General features: G+C 44.6%; 1 protein-coding gene across 2 annotated transcripts in view; it reads right to left on the bottom strand.

Moving 5' to 3' along the window:
• Window positions 1–14,332, bottom strand: part of tle5 (TLE family member 5, transcriptional modulator) — a 37,877-nt gene extending 23,545 nt beyond the window's left edge. For both annotated transcript variants that reach the window (XM_070832492.1, XM_070832491.1), the window contains exon 1: window positions 13,507–14,332. In XM_070832492.1, coding sequence (XP_070688593.1) covers window positions 13,507–13,533 — 27 coding nt within the window. In that variant the 5' untranslated portion in view covers window positions 13,534–14,332. The remainder of the gene's footprint in view (window positions 1–13,506) is intronic.
• Between the last annotated feature and the right edge of the window lie 1,245 nt (window positions 14,333–15,577).

A 15,577-nucleotide genomic window follows, 5' to 3' on the forward strand; every position in this document is an offset into this window, starting at 1 on the left:
AATTAAAGCCTTGACGTGCAGTATGTGTGTGGTTTGGAAACATGCCTTTGTGAGAAGTGCTGAGAGTAGGTACCGAAAGTGGTGTTTAGATGTGATGCATTATTGCGAAGCATTTGGAGTAATTCAATACAATTCCGTAATGGGAGGTGTCAACTCGTTGAAAATATTCCCATTTTCTGGGCCCATTTCCATCTAAAACTATAAGACTCTCCACGCAGCCTTCAGCCTACTGAAGGGGATATTTATGTCCCGCTGTGTGTATTGATGAATACAACACGTGGGGTATGTGTTTAACATGTAGGCAAACCTCTCAGCAAAAATCCACCATGACATGATTCACCGAGCCAGACGTTGAGGGCTTAAGCCTTTTGCTAATACACCAGCACCAAACAAGATCACATCCTCCATCTAAGAATAGCTCCAACCAAACAATTCCATCTAAATATCCCAGATTAGTGTTTGGACTAAAGCGTATGTGCCCAGTGATCTGAGAGAGGGACAGGGCTAACTGGCCCGCATCCAAGCTCACCCTGGCCAACTCTGTCTGGGCCAAGCGAGCCTTGCTATGTTAGCTGCTCAGTGTGTGTGTGTGTGTGTGTGTGTGTGTGTGTGTGTGTGTGTGTGTGTTCGTTCAGTGCGTCTGTGTGTGAGATGAGGCTGAGGAATAGGATTGTGTCTTCAGCCGCTCTGGACAGGGGCTTTAGAGCGCAGGGAGAGCCTAATCCTGTTTGGGCCAGGAATTTGATTTTGATTATTATCTCTCACGAACCAAGCCAAGGCTTACCCCCATTTCTGCAGCGTTATCCCCACAACACACACACAAACACACACACACACACACCTCCCCCTTGCAGCCCAACAGATTTGACCTCGTTAAGACGCTTTAAAGAGGATTATTCTACTTTTATCACTTCGAGTGAAGTGCCCTTGCTAACATAGGCTTGGCATTGCTCGCCCTCCCTCCCCGCTCTGCAGAACTATCTTGACCCCCTGTGCAAGGCCAGCCAAGCGCGCAGTGCAAACACACACAAACATGACACTTAAGGCACATTGCCCTGCAAACACAAATGCACAAAAAAGAAGTAGACACACACACACACACACACACACACACACACACACAGGCGTGTACACAAACATAGCAGACACAAGATGGGGCGCACATATTGAAACACACACACACACGCACAAACACACACACACACACAGGAAAATAGTGCAGAGATTGCAAAGCCAAGGGAAATGGGCAATTTGTCAAGAGTGGGGAAAGTGGTGAGGCCGACAGGGCTGTGGGTTTGGAGACCATGGCTGAGATTAAAGCCAGCCTCGCAGAAGGGGGGCTTTAAGATTACACCCAGAACGGTTGTACAGATGGTTGATGCCTGCTTGTAAAAACCAAGGTTATTACTTACAACAGCCAGCGAAAGAGGGAAGACAGGGAGGGAGGAAAGGAAGATTAGTCCCAAAGTTCGCAACAAATAAGTGGACAATGAAAGCAGAAAGCTGGAGTGCCGGCATGTGGCTTACACCAGGGAACTTCAGTTTCATCTGCTCAACTGAGGCTCTGGCACTTAAGTTCTGATGTGAGCGCATGTAAAAAGTTTTAAAAGGCAGAGCTATAGTTTCCCCCGACTCCCATCTTAGTCATTTAATTCTGAGTATCTGCTAATGAGTCCCAATCTAATCTTTGTATTATGTTTCATGATAATGAAATTTCAGCACATCAGACTGTTGAATTAGAATTTAATATGACCATAGAATGTTTCAGGCCTTCTCAAATGAAGTTACTCTCTCCTTATGAGAGTGAACAGAATATGTCAATCTGACCTCCACAGACGTGGCTTCTTCTGTATCGTTTTTTTAAGAAGATAGACAGAATGTACCAGACGGACCTTGATTGTAATAATTTTGTTGTGCTAATCATATTCTAAAGTTATGATTAGAGATACACGCCTACGCAAACAACATCCACAAGTGTTTGAATATTATATGATCACACCAGGGATGCACTATCTGTGACGCACGTCCAGCCAACCCTTTAAAAAGCATATGCATGAAAGAGTCGGGGCTCACTGCCAGAGGTCCATGAGGCCTCTGTCACTCCGAGCCCAGCGCTGTATGTACTTTACCTGTGACTTCTGTGACTTGAATAAAACTGCTATTGGGAACTGCAGAACTCTCCGGCTGAAATCCTCGGACTGTCAATAAAAGAACCGGGAGAATCTAACAATTGGTGCCGTGACCCGGATTGGCAAACTCCGAGACGTGTCCCGTTGAGGAACCCCGGAGTGAGTGGAGGAAAACTTTTTCAGACAACTTCAAGGCGCGCCTGAGTAAGGGTAAGCAGAAAACCTTTTTGAGATAGAATTTCTGCACATTGGCCATACTCAAATCAAAGTTGTCTGAATAATGTTGTTCCTACATTCGCTAAAACGTAAACCAAAATAGTATAGTATAACTAAACCACATTGAAATGTTGTAGTCACATGTAAAGTACAGAACCACATAGTCACAGTTGAGGGAAAAGAAAATAAGTGTCCAAGGACAGCTAATTTGGCCTGATAAGGGACAGAACTCACTGGGTAAATAACCACTGAGAGTTGTCTCCCAAATTTTAGGGCAGGACATTTTGCTTTCCTCCATACTGTACACTATTGTATATATTTTCCGGGTAGCTAACCGATGCCGCAAGGGCGATGCCGCTAAGGAGCGATGCCACTGATGAGAGTGATGCCGCGATGCCACTGTTGAGAGTGATGCCACTGTTGAGAGTGATGCCACTGATGAGAGTGATGCCACTGTTGAGAGTGATGCCACTGATGAGAGTGATGCCACTGTTGAGAGTGATGGTTTTTTAAAAAAAATAATAAAATAAAATTTAAAAAATAAATAAAAAATAAAAATAAACAAATAAGTAAATAAAATGAAAATAATAAACAAACAAGGACACAGGGACAAGTTTGTTATTTTCCATGACAATGTGGGCAGTTTCCTGCCTGGATGATATTGCAACTGAATAATGGGACACATAAACTAAGGTGTTTTGGAGTCACTGTGAATTAAAACGAGTGATAAGACTGGGAGAACCCCCAGCAAACAAGCGCACAGATTAATAGAATCTGTGTAGAAGCTTCTTGTTTGGGTCCTCACTCGGGCAATCACAGACTCTGTGAAAGCACGTATACAACTTTTTCACCATGTCACACAAAGCTGTCAGATATGGCAGCAAGGACAACACTAGGGTACAACCCCTACAAACAAATGATTCACATAACCCCTGCGGACAAACCACAGAGGGAATTGTGTGTGCAGAACATTAAAGAACTACAGAGTAACTCTCTCCTCTGTTGCTGTACCCCCTGCTTAGATGATGTTTTAACTGAATGAGGTGTTTGGCACTGATCAGTCACTACTGATTGGGGATCCCAACACCTGATCCAGGTCAACGAGCAGCTCTGTCGGGGCAATGGATTACTAAGGGGACAATTCGGCTTGGGCGTTTCAGAATCACTGTGAATTAAAACGAGTGGTGAGACTGGGGGAAACCCTACCGATCAAGCACTAAGACTGGTAAGAGTCTGTGTGGAAGCTTCTTGATTAGGTCCACACTTGGGCACGGGGCACTGTGCCATTCACTGATTCTGTACAGATACGCATACAATATTTCACTATGTTAAAACAAATGAATAAAGGAAAAAAACAAGTATGGAGAGATAAAGGACTGGACTACTAAACATGTTGTGCCAAGAAGCTCACAGTGGAGGCCACTGTGCTAGCTCTAAGGTTACAGCACTCATCTAAGGGCAGCATACCACCCAGCCTCACAAGGACTGGTTGAAGGAGCAAACAGAACTATCAAAAAGGACTAGCGAAAGTCTGTGCAGACACAAACTTCCACCGTGAATGTTAGTCCACATGAGATACTGACAGGAAGAAAAATGCCCTGTCCATTTACCACTGATATGCCACCATTACTCTTACAGTATGAAAGTACACATGAATATGTCAAAGTTGAAAAACACTGTGATGAGTATTTCCCAACAGGTAACGGAAATACTCACAAAGGAACAAAGCCACGACAACTCTCCTGTAGAAACGGGAGACTGGACCTTAAGAGAGGTCAACAAGCTCAGTTGGTTCCCACCCCTTTGGGAGGGACCCCACATGGTAGCAAAGGCTGCCTCACACTAAAGAGAGGACTGACAGACAAACTGAATGACTGGATCCATGAGACCCACTGTTCCCTGACACAAGGCCTAAAAAGACAGGACGTTGACTGAGGTTCAGACTGACTTAAGAACCTCTACACCTGACCTAAGACTCTACTACTGACCCTGATCCTGGGGACGACCTCCCACCACCACTATCACACCCAGAGAAGTACATTTAACCTTTACTATAACTCACACACCCACATAGATGCAATTGACATTCTCAGAGGTGTGCCTGATGAATATAAATTAGCCGACATGTTAGCCGCTGGTTTTGAATAATTTCTCTACTGATGGGTCACTATAAACAAAAATGTGGACATGATTAACTAAGTCCACTCTGATATACTACAAAAACGACCCTGGATTTTCTTTTAGCAGAAAGAGGTGGTGTTTGTACTTTATTTGATAAAACATTTGGCACATGAAAAACACTGATTAGCTCTATCTTTATCTAGTCTAGTCTGTGGTTGCAGTAACTCTGTGGTTGTTGCTGTACTCCTTGCATCAGGCACCTCTGTCTAAAATGTATTACACCTTCCATCAATGATAAATTTCCACCACCTCTTTATTAATTACTCCACTATTCTAATGAAGCTCTTCCACAGATTTCTCTCTCAGGATGAAGAGGATCCCGCCCTTGGCTGCACACACCATAAACTGCTAAGATTTAATACATACCCATATACAGCTATCCACACACTTAGAGGCGTGATACTTATAGATGTTGTTGCTTATTGTGCTTTTCATAGAGTTGCTACCAGTTGAGATGTGAGGGTTATACACTCCTGGGAAAGAGGTTCTGTTCCTGGTACAAAGATGTTTTCTCCTGGAAGAAAGGTTTTGCTTGCTGCCTAGATACATGGTTTAACCACTTTGTTTAGAAATTTCCACATGCACTGTGCAAGGAAGACTGCTTGCTGCTATTAACTGCAATTGAAGACCAGCTTACACATATTTGCCCACATATAGGTCACATTAATCTGCACTGCCTTTCCTACATATTGTATATTGATGTAGTAAAAGTATACCAAAAAGGGGACGCCGACAAGTCTCCCATGTCATTGTGCTGCTTTCTGATGTGGTTGGTTGTTTGCAGATTGGGGCCCTGCTAGACGACTCGCTGCTGAAGAATACAGTACAATACACACAACATTCCTACTTCTTATTGGATTGACATGATAAAATCATGTCAAAAGGGGAATTGTTGAATTAGAATTTAATATGACCATAGAATGTTTCAGGCCTTCTCAAATGAAGTTACTCTCTCCTTATGAGAGTGAACAGAATATGTCAATCTGACCTCCACAGACGTGGCTTCTTCTGTATCGTTTTTTTAAGAAGATAGACAGAATGTACCAGACGGACCTTGATTGTAATAATTTTGTTGTGCTAATCATATTCTAAAGTTATGATTAGAGATACACGCCTACGCAAACAACATCCACAAGTGTTTGAATATTATATGATCACACCAGGGATGCACTATCTGTGACGCACGTCCAGCCAACCCTTTAAAAAGCATATGCATGAAAGAGTCGGGGCTCACTGCCAGAGGTCCATGAGGCCTCTGTCACTCCGAGCCCAGCGCTGTATGTACTTTACCTGTGACTTCTGTGACTTGAATAAAACTGCTATTGGGAACTGCAGAACTCTCCGGCTGAAATCCTCGGACTGTCAATAAAAGAACCGGGAGAATCTAACAAGACTGTCAATAGTACAGTGTCAAATAAATTTCAATAAAACCGTTGCATTGACACTGTGCTCACTTTGCTTGCCAGATGGTGGAACAACATCCTACGTTGGAAATGGAGCCTTTATAACTTTTGGAGACCAAGAATCCAGCAAGCTGGTCTACTTCAAGCAGCAATTGAACTGGAGTGCAGAGGTGAGAAAGCATAAAGGTTCTCACTATCTCTTTTTTTAAATTCTTCATAGAACTGTTCGAATGTACAAACGAGTGCGAACACTATGAATGCCTTAAAGAAAAGAAAGTCCCACAGGGCGTGCAGTTATCCCCATATTTGAACGATTATCACATCTCGCCCCTCTGTATGACAGCAAGCTTTTCACTCCCCCGACTAAGGGAGGACGTTTGGAAAAACTGGGAAGACTTGTGCCTTAAGATATGGTTGGAGAACACATTGCAGAAACAAATGTGTTTCTAGCATACCCATGCCTTTAGCTTCACACTCAAGTACCAACACCAATGCTGATGGCCCCAGTCAGGAAAACACAGGATCACTTGACAAAAAGTTGAATCTGGTTCAGGTTCCGCATCAATGCAATGCGACCTCATCCAGCAATACAATGCACTGAACAAATGAATGCAACTAAACATTCCTGCTAGCATACTTTGTGACGTGAATGGCGTGATTCTACCGTTTCCCTCTCCATCATTCACTCTCTACAAAGTGATTGTCACCATGGTAAAATTTAATTAGCCTGTGTGACATGATTGACAGGGTACCCATCAACCATGTTTAAAAAGGATGGGACTGGTTGAGCTCAGGACTAGCAGGGCGCTGACCTCACAGCGGGGTGGTGACAATACCTGCCAACATGTATTCTGGATTCAACACGATGGAAACCAGTCACGTCTTGTAGTAGACATTTGTCCTCACCAGCTCCCCCATCCTGGACAAACAGACTGAACGAAGGAGGTTTCCATTGCCTCGCTGTGAATCCTCACAGTCTCTGAATGAGATCCTGGTGGAGATGAGGTACCATATTGTTCCAGCCTGGTTCTCACTGCACTTAGGCCCACAAACAGAGCAGCTAATTCTCTTGTCTGAACTGGTGCGGTGCCTTGTGTTTTGGCAGGTCTAGGGGCCCTGGCCGGGCCAAGCCGGGCCAATCAAGCAGACCCCCGTCGAGCTGCTTTGTTCCAGCCCATCGCACCGTTCTGCTCTGAGGAAGGCCTGCCCACCACCACCACCCTCCCTCCTTCTCACCTCCCACACACTCCTCATAGGGCGCCACTGCTGAATACTGATGCAGCCGCTCCACTTCACACACCCCCCCCCACCTTCACTCCCACACACAACACACACACACCACCCGATGAGCTCTCAACTGTGTGAACGTGCATGTAAACACACACCAGCACAACTCATTACTATTCTACTTTTTTCTCTTCGTGCACAACATCCGTCAGTGTGTGCACAGAAAGACTCAAACACACACACATTTGCAGGCACGTAGGTACTGCACATGCACATACACCCATAAATGTTACAGAAACACATAGCTCCTGCAGACTTGAGCAAAACCAAAAACATGGCACGACTGAGTTGACATCTGTTTTTATTTATATTCACGCTCTTTCTGGTGAATTTGCTGTGGTACTTTATGTGAGGCAAAGCGGCCCAAGCAGACAAAGAGGTCCAGATACGACTACGACTGTAAATCTTATTTTGATCTGCATTAAGGGGGGGGGGGGGCATGAGTTTCTATGCTACGATTATATGGCAAATATTTTTACTTAATTATGACAATTCATGGCAAGTTCAAGTGCATGACATTTGCGTCCATTTCCTGTGATGCTTGTTCTAGTTTCTCTCCTAAAATATAAATTCACACCACACTTAATACACTATACTACACTACACTACACGCAACACTTTCCTGTACCCTGTCAATATGTGTAATATAATATATTAGATATATTGTACATTTCTTAAGAGTCAAGCATCATACAGTTAAAGTTCTGTCTTTTTGACTGAATGATGAAATGTTTTCTTTTGCCTTGATTCAGTATTTCCATCAAACTCGAGGGTCCTCTGGTGCATGCTGTGAACTCCAAAGGGAAGGTTCAGAAAGTGTGTGTGTGTGTGTGTGTGTGTGTGTGTGTTTGCAAGTGTTTGTTTGCTTTAGCTGTATTCACACTCACGTGAACACACCTAAAGCTGTATATGTGGCACCAAACACAGACCTTTTCAAAAATGCTCTCCAAAGAGAACATGTTTGAAATGTTGACAAATGACTTGTCATATAAGGCATCTCAGAGTCAACATGAAATCTGAGAATCCTCACTTGCCGACACGCTCACTGCATGCTTGCTTTGTAAACAACTAACTACGTTTTGGAAATGGTAGACAGCCAGTTGACAGAAATGTTGCTTCTGGCTCTCTTGGCCTAAGCACGATCAAGTGCTCATGCCATTTGATTTTCCAAATAATGTACTTGATCAGTACATGTGCTGATATCAGGCAAAAAATAAATATATTGTGCTAATGTAATTTCATTTTTGGTGCTCTTTATGGGTCATATCATTTGTTTCCATCTATCCTACGTGTGCGGGCTATCCATGTGAGGACACATGCACATACACGAACGCTCAGTTTAACATGCTCAGAACTGCATTCGCTGTCTGTGTCCCTTCCAGACTATATCTGGCACCTCAAGCGTAGTACTTTAACAAACCTGATTAGAAATGGCAGGTATTTGAAAAAGAAGTCAAAATATTGCAAAAAAGGTGCAAGTGTAAACAGCGGTGAATCAATCAGAGTAAAATGCTAATATACAGTAATAATTTAAAAACAAAGTGCACAAACTATAGAGCACAGGTCCTCTATATAATGGGTAAAAGTCAGAATGTTTTAATGTGTGTTCAGATGTATCTTCTCTGCCTGAGTCTAAGTGTGTGTGTGTGTGTGTTCAAGAAGAGAATGGCTGCACCAGTCTACACCCCTCCCTTTCAACCAACCCCAAAGCATTTTGACAATCATCCACTGTGGCCTTTCACAAAAATCAACATCACCTGTGACCCATGGCCTCAACTCGGCCACTCAAAAGCGGGGGCCTCCTGCAGGGTGGGGGTGTCTAGGGGGGCTGTGGGCCTCTGTTTGTCATGCTAATCAGCTGGCCTAACCTTAACGACCCAGACATCTGCTGCCCTGTATGTGTCAAGCCCCACATTCAATTTGTTCCTCAGATACAAAAGGCAGGTAAGAGACCCTTGAGGCTGGTGAGAATGTCTGTGTGCGTGTGTCCTTGTTGTTGATGTTGTGTGTGTAATGGGTAAAATCCTTTTATTTCTTTCCATGTACTGGAGCAATAATTACCAACAGGGAAGAGAGCTAAAGTGTATGCTTGTGTGTTCTATGCCAAAATCCTGCTTTCTTCAGTGTGTATGTGTGTGCACGCTTCAATATCCAGTACCCCCCAACACAGACACACACAGCTGGGCTTGTTGCTCACACACACACACACATACACACACACACACACACACACACACACGTACACGTGTGTGTGTGCGCAGCAGAGGGACAGAGAAGGGGTGGGGGAAGTTTGTTTAATGGGCGAGACAGGGGACCATGGGGATTAAGCCCCCCCCCCAGCTGGAGGCTTTAGAGGAAAGGCTGGGGGCTGTCCTGTTAATTCAAGTGGGCTTAATAATGCCTGTGCACCCTCTGCCCCTGACCCTCCCACCACTACATCAGATCTGGGAGGAAACGCATGATAAAGGGAGACAAGCAGGAGGAGGGAGTGTGTCTGTGTGTGAGTGTGTACAACCTGTGGCCATCTCTACAGTCAAGCATGGGCTCAGGGGACATGAGAGATTTCGCCTCCATATTACTTGCGCTGCTCTCCGGCTTTGGCACCATGCCTTTCTCTTGCTCCACTTTCACGCCACAGCCAGCTTTGTTGAAGCTGCATTAGGATTAATCAACACCCAAACAATATGGCAAATGCTATCAACTGGGTCAGGCACTGTGCCACTATCAAATGAGGCTTTTTCCTCTTAAGCCAATGAACTGTGCCCATAACCTGTGACAGTGGATTAAAATGCTCCCATTGACATTAAAAAAAGACACACGAATCCCTGTTGAACCTTGGTGTTCTTAGTATCTAAATGGGGCAACTATCTGAAATAAAGAAAACCATTTTAAGACTTTTGTTTTCCAGCTATAATAAGAACATTTTGCTATATTTTCTGTTTCTAAAAATCCCTATAAATCTATTAAAACCACTTTGACCATTTCCACTACAACATCTGAATGCACCTCTATGCACCAATAGAACCAAATTAAAATGTTAAACTATGGTGGAGAATGGTGAACTAAGAAAAAAGAAAAATAAGCATCTCTGGAAAGAAAGCAGCAACCATCCAAATGGAGGTAAAATGGCCCCTTTTCTCTTTATATTAAACAGCTAATAGCTGATCATCCTCTGCCATTTGGCCCTTTTATATACACTTCACAATAAATAGTCCAGGCAAAGGAAACATCTTCAACAGTTCACATCGAAGACAACATTATTTTAACGCAATGTGACCACACATCACCACTACTGCCAATACAGCGTCCTCTGCTGCTTTGAATTAGACGCATTAAACATGAGCAGATCCTTGATCATGCCTATCCATGGTGGAAATGTAACGCTTTTGTTCACATCATATGCCAGTGTGGAGCTTTAACGCTAATGTCACTACAGAGCCAACAAAGGAAAATAAAAGGAAAGCATATTCGGTGGTGACCGAGTCAGTTGGAGGGATCCATCATCTGTCATTATGAGGCAGTGCTGCTACTCTCTCATCCTGCAGCTCCTTATCTTTGACACTCATATCTATATGAGTGTCACACATTCTCCCCATCCTCGGGCCCTGTGACAGCAGCAGCTGAGGAGAAAGAGGATTTGAAGAGGGAAGACGTGTGTGTCTGTGTGTGTACAGTATATTTATGCATAAAGCCTCAGTAGAGGGTGTGGGGGGTGGGGGTCAGTGCGCAGGTGGATTTCTGGGTTTTGGAAGTGGCTTGTTGTAGCAGGTTAAGACCGAAGCAGCTGCAGCACCGGTGAGGACTGGAGACAAGCTAAATTCCCAAACCCCATTTTAATCCTGTGTGTTGGGTCTTAATACTCCAATCAAGCAGCATAAGAGCACTCAATTGGATTAGAAAAATAACCTCCTATCAGGCGGGCTGGCAGGCAGGCAGGCAGGCAGGAGTGTAGTGGCCCAGCTGCTCTCAACTTGGAAAAGGTGACGGAATTCTCACCCCATCAGGAGGTGACTGCTTCACGAATTCACCCAGAGGAGGGAGGGTGGTTAGAAAGCAGGGCTCCACGGTGACATCTTGTCCCAGTAACTCCTTGAAATTAACTGCATTATAAGTGTATCATCTGAACATCATTAAAATGGGCGTCCCTGCTTTGATTTTAGTTTAAGAATGGCACAAGAAGTGCAGCCTTGCTATTCAGCATTAACAAAAGGTTCCCTCTTAAGGAGCCATGTGATGAAGACCCGCTGGAAGCGCACAAATTGCGCAACTTCACCTCCACCACTTCTCGCTCATTAACATGGGCGTGTCGGTGCCGACAGGCCAGCCAGTAGCTAGCTCATTAGAGATCATTGTTTAAATAAACGTTGTGCCAACTACTTGTTTCTGCCTCCCCAGACATCTATCGCTACCTGACAAAGACTGAACTTCCTTTTCCATCACAAATGTTGCCCTGATTTTTCTCGCTTGAATTCCAACAATGCTTTGAGAGGCCATAACTCGCGTCAAATAGAAAATGAAAAGGGGTGAAACTGACTTTGCATCGCAAGGCATTCAGTGGGTAAATACTCCAATTTGACAGTCCTAACACTGCGACTACTGTGACATGGACGAAAATAAGTAGCTACTTCAGACAAAATCTGCTCTCGCTGTTCACGTCTTCAGACTTTAAAGACCAGCTGTAAACCATGCAACTGTTAATATGAAGTGGTCACTGTTGAATAGTCGCGAAGACGCATGCAAAGCACAAAATGGAGTCCCTGAAGTCTTTATTGTATCCCTATTGTGTGTTTTCATGCCATGATAAGATTTTACTTAATATAGTGACAGATATTTGATAGAAGACACGTCTGTAGAGAACACAGCCAAAACCATAGTGGGTCTTTTGATTTGCAGTTGGGATCGTTCTAAGGAAACGACAGCCTTTCAGATCATCAGTCTCAGAGCACTTCAGTTGAGCTCAGTGGGACGCGACGCTTATACAGGATTTCACTCATCTGACAAGCCAAGCTGCGACCAGAGGTTCCTAAATCCTTACATCCTGCTCCCTAGTCTGAGAACACACATCAGCTGGCTCACATCAGCGGCAGCAGCACAACAGAGCAGCACAATCAGCCTGCAACACAGACTGACTGCCAAAGGGCAAACCATTCATGTCACAAAAGACATTCGGGTTCCAGCTTCAGCAAACAACTCTTCCCTTTTCAGCGGTAAAAGCACTACTGGTGGCGACAAGACGTTGCCAGGGAGAAGCAGAGGGCACAGTCCTTGGCAACATAACAGTCGTCTTGCTGTCTTGTTTACCTGCACCGCACTTACACAAGTGCCTTTTTTTTTTATTGTGTTTGCCCTTGCAAAGGCAAGGTGAAATGGCAACCAAGACCGGGAGGTGAAAAGGGAACAGGAAAATCACCAAATGTGAGTTTCAGGGCAGGTTTCTTACGGCATCGTAAGAAACCAATTCAGATGGCCTCTTTTTTTCAGTTTGAGTCTGGGTCCATGCCAGAAACACAATTCTTCCTTGACTGGAAAAGAAAAAAAAAAAACACACAGCTCCAAAGCAGGACTGACCCAACTCGGTATTTCTACACTGACAAGTAACACAAACCTTGCAGTCACTTAACATAAATGTTGTTTGACCAATGGGCTGAGAGCCCTCATCACTGATGAATGCATGCCCTGGACTGAGTTTCTGTTACCATGGAAACTTGAGATTTAGGGGAACAGAGGAGACCCGCACATAATAGTGTACAGTGAATTTTGACTGGTTCAGTGCTGATAGGATGACAGTGGAGACATCGCTTCTGTTTTGTTCCCCTTCCTGACAAACCCAGACACCACAGATACTAAAATATTTGGTTCAGTGCCATTTTGGGAGGAAGCAGCCAGTTGAAACTGAACCAACACACGGGAGTACAAATCATGAGATTGCGCAACATGGCAGCATTTGATATAGTTGTTTGATTTGGAGGATGGCTTCAATGCTATCAACTTGAAAAGTTTAACAGTCTTAAAATCAAATACAAAAGAGGTTTTCTTTCTCTACTTTTCTCTCTATAATCCCCAAACCACACATCATCGGCAGAACTCACCAGACCTAAACACTACAGCTATAAAACTACTTCCAAAAACCCCTGTTACTTCCAAAAACCTACAACAAGCTACCAAAAAACAAGTTTATTATTATTCATTGTCCCCCTACCTGACTAACCTGCCCGGGTAAACCACTTGGTGCCTGCTGCAGAGCAGTGGTCTGATTTCTGAGCAAAATGTCTAATTAAAAAAGCACTTACTGAGTGTCTGGATTGTGGAAACATCATGTCAATTCCTTGTTCGTAGCTGTCCTTCCCAAACACGACCAAGTGAGTGCCCAGTGTTTATATTTTTCCCTGCGTTGGTCCTTTGTCCACAGCTAGCCCAGCCTTAAACTGGAGCTGTCCAGCGCTAGCAGCAGGACTAGCTAACGGTAGCTAGCGACCCCGGTTAAAAAAATATTAAGCTGGATATGAGAAAAGCACTTTGCCGCCGTCAGAAAGGTAAAAGAGTCGGTGTCGTGTCTGGGTGAAGCAAGACCATCCAGCAGTACCTGTCCCGACTCCGTATTTACTGTGTCTGAGGAGAGGAAACCACCAGCAGCGCTGGCTAAGCTAGCTAATTCTTCAAAAGCTGTCAGTCAAAATGATCCATCGCAGCTTTTCCGCCTCAGCGCACAAGCGGCAGCGATGCAAATTAATAACGCCGTGGACACACTGTGGTGTTTGGATGCGGCGGGCCAGCGGAGGGTTACGGTTTCTCCCTTCGCTTGGAGGTGGTGGTCCGGCAGAACTGTCGGCAGGCTCCCTTTAGACCTCACCGGGGGAAGTACGAGGGGGGAAAACGGTCTAATTCTCAGAAATAACAAAATGTCTGCGGGTTCGTTTAAGTTGAATCCCGTTTCGTCCAGCGGCTGCAAAAATAAGTCTCGCGAGTGGAGAGGAGAGAAAATCAGTGCCGCGGCTGAAAGCGCGGATCAAGTTGAGATTAACCCGGTCCGAGCCAGGCTCCAGTCTAACTCCGGACGCTTGTCCCCTGAACCGAAGAGTCGTGGAAGAGCTGTGGAGCTGCAAAGTCAGTCCAGTCCCGGAGCTGGTAGGTGGGCGCGACGCTGCCGAGCTGTACGCCCCCACACAGAAGCACGGAGGGTAGATGGAGAGCGGCGCTGCGCAGATCTACACGCCGCGGATCTACTTCACCAGCCTGCTGATGTCTGAGCGAGGAGCGCCCCGTGTGGACAGGCCCCCACACTGCCCCCGGAGGGTGTGTGTGTGTGTGTGTGTGTGTGTGTGTGTGTGTGTGTGAGGGTACACACAGTACGGGGCTGTGAAAGATAATGCCCCAGGTCACCTCTCACTAAGTTAAAATTTTAAAACCTTTTGACCAAACAACATGCTGCACTTTAATGTTAACATTAAAATGACCAAATCACCACTGCACGCTGCCCGTGCGTTTAGTTTAGTTTGCCAGTCAGCAGTTTTTAATCAACACTTCTATGAGTCAGATCCTTATTCCACATTTTATTAAATCTAAATCAGTTTTTGTTTGGTGTAAATGTCATTACTCTACATCGTGAACTCAGTCATACAGAGGTATGTAACTCTGATACACCTCTTTTATTTAGAATTTGTTCAGTCACTTTTTAAAGGTCCCATATTACGCAAAATGCACTCTTTTCGACTTAGATATGTGTCTCTGGTGTGTCTACAGACCCTCAAACTGTGAGAAAAGACGACCCTCTCTGTGTATCTCCTGCTCCACCTTTCAGTAAATGTGTGATAACTCTATTTAGATTTGGCTCCCCTTGTGATGTCATAAGGAGATCTGTTGATCATGTGACCTCCTCCAGCCCCTCGCCAGGCCGACTGTCCCCACTTGCTGAAAACCACCTGAGTCCACCTTGCTGTCCGCCATTGTTTTTCCTCACCAACGCCAGCTCACGGTAATATGAAGATGTGGGAAGCGAGAGCACAACACTCAAGTTGTTCCGCTCCTATAGAACAGAGTGCGCAGACGGAGGCCGTAGCATCCAAGTCTGGTATGAGAGAAATCATGTTTTTTGAACATTAAAACTATTCTATTAGGTCCTCGGAATACGAGTATGAACTTCAAAATGTGGGATCTTTAAAGATATTAGTCAGAATTAGGCTAAAAAAAAACATATTTGGTTGCTCGGTTCCTCTTAATCTGTGCAGTCTGTCTATTTACCATGTGTTATGTTAAACACTGCTCCTCTTGACATTATACACATTTTTGTATGAAGCAGCAGCAGTTTGCGCACAGGTGAACCTGCTTGTTTGGAGCTCTGTTGCCTCGTTGCTTTGAAAATTC

The sequence above is a fragment of the Pempheris klunzingeri genome, chromosome 6 (genome assembly GCF_042242105.1).
Source record: "Pempheris klunzingeri isolate RE-2024b chromosome 6, fPemKlu1.hap1, whole genome shotgun sequence".
Lineage (NCBI taxonomy): Eukaryota > Metazoa > Chordata > Actinopteri > Acropomatiformes > Pempheridae > Pempheris > Pempheris klunzingeri.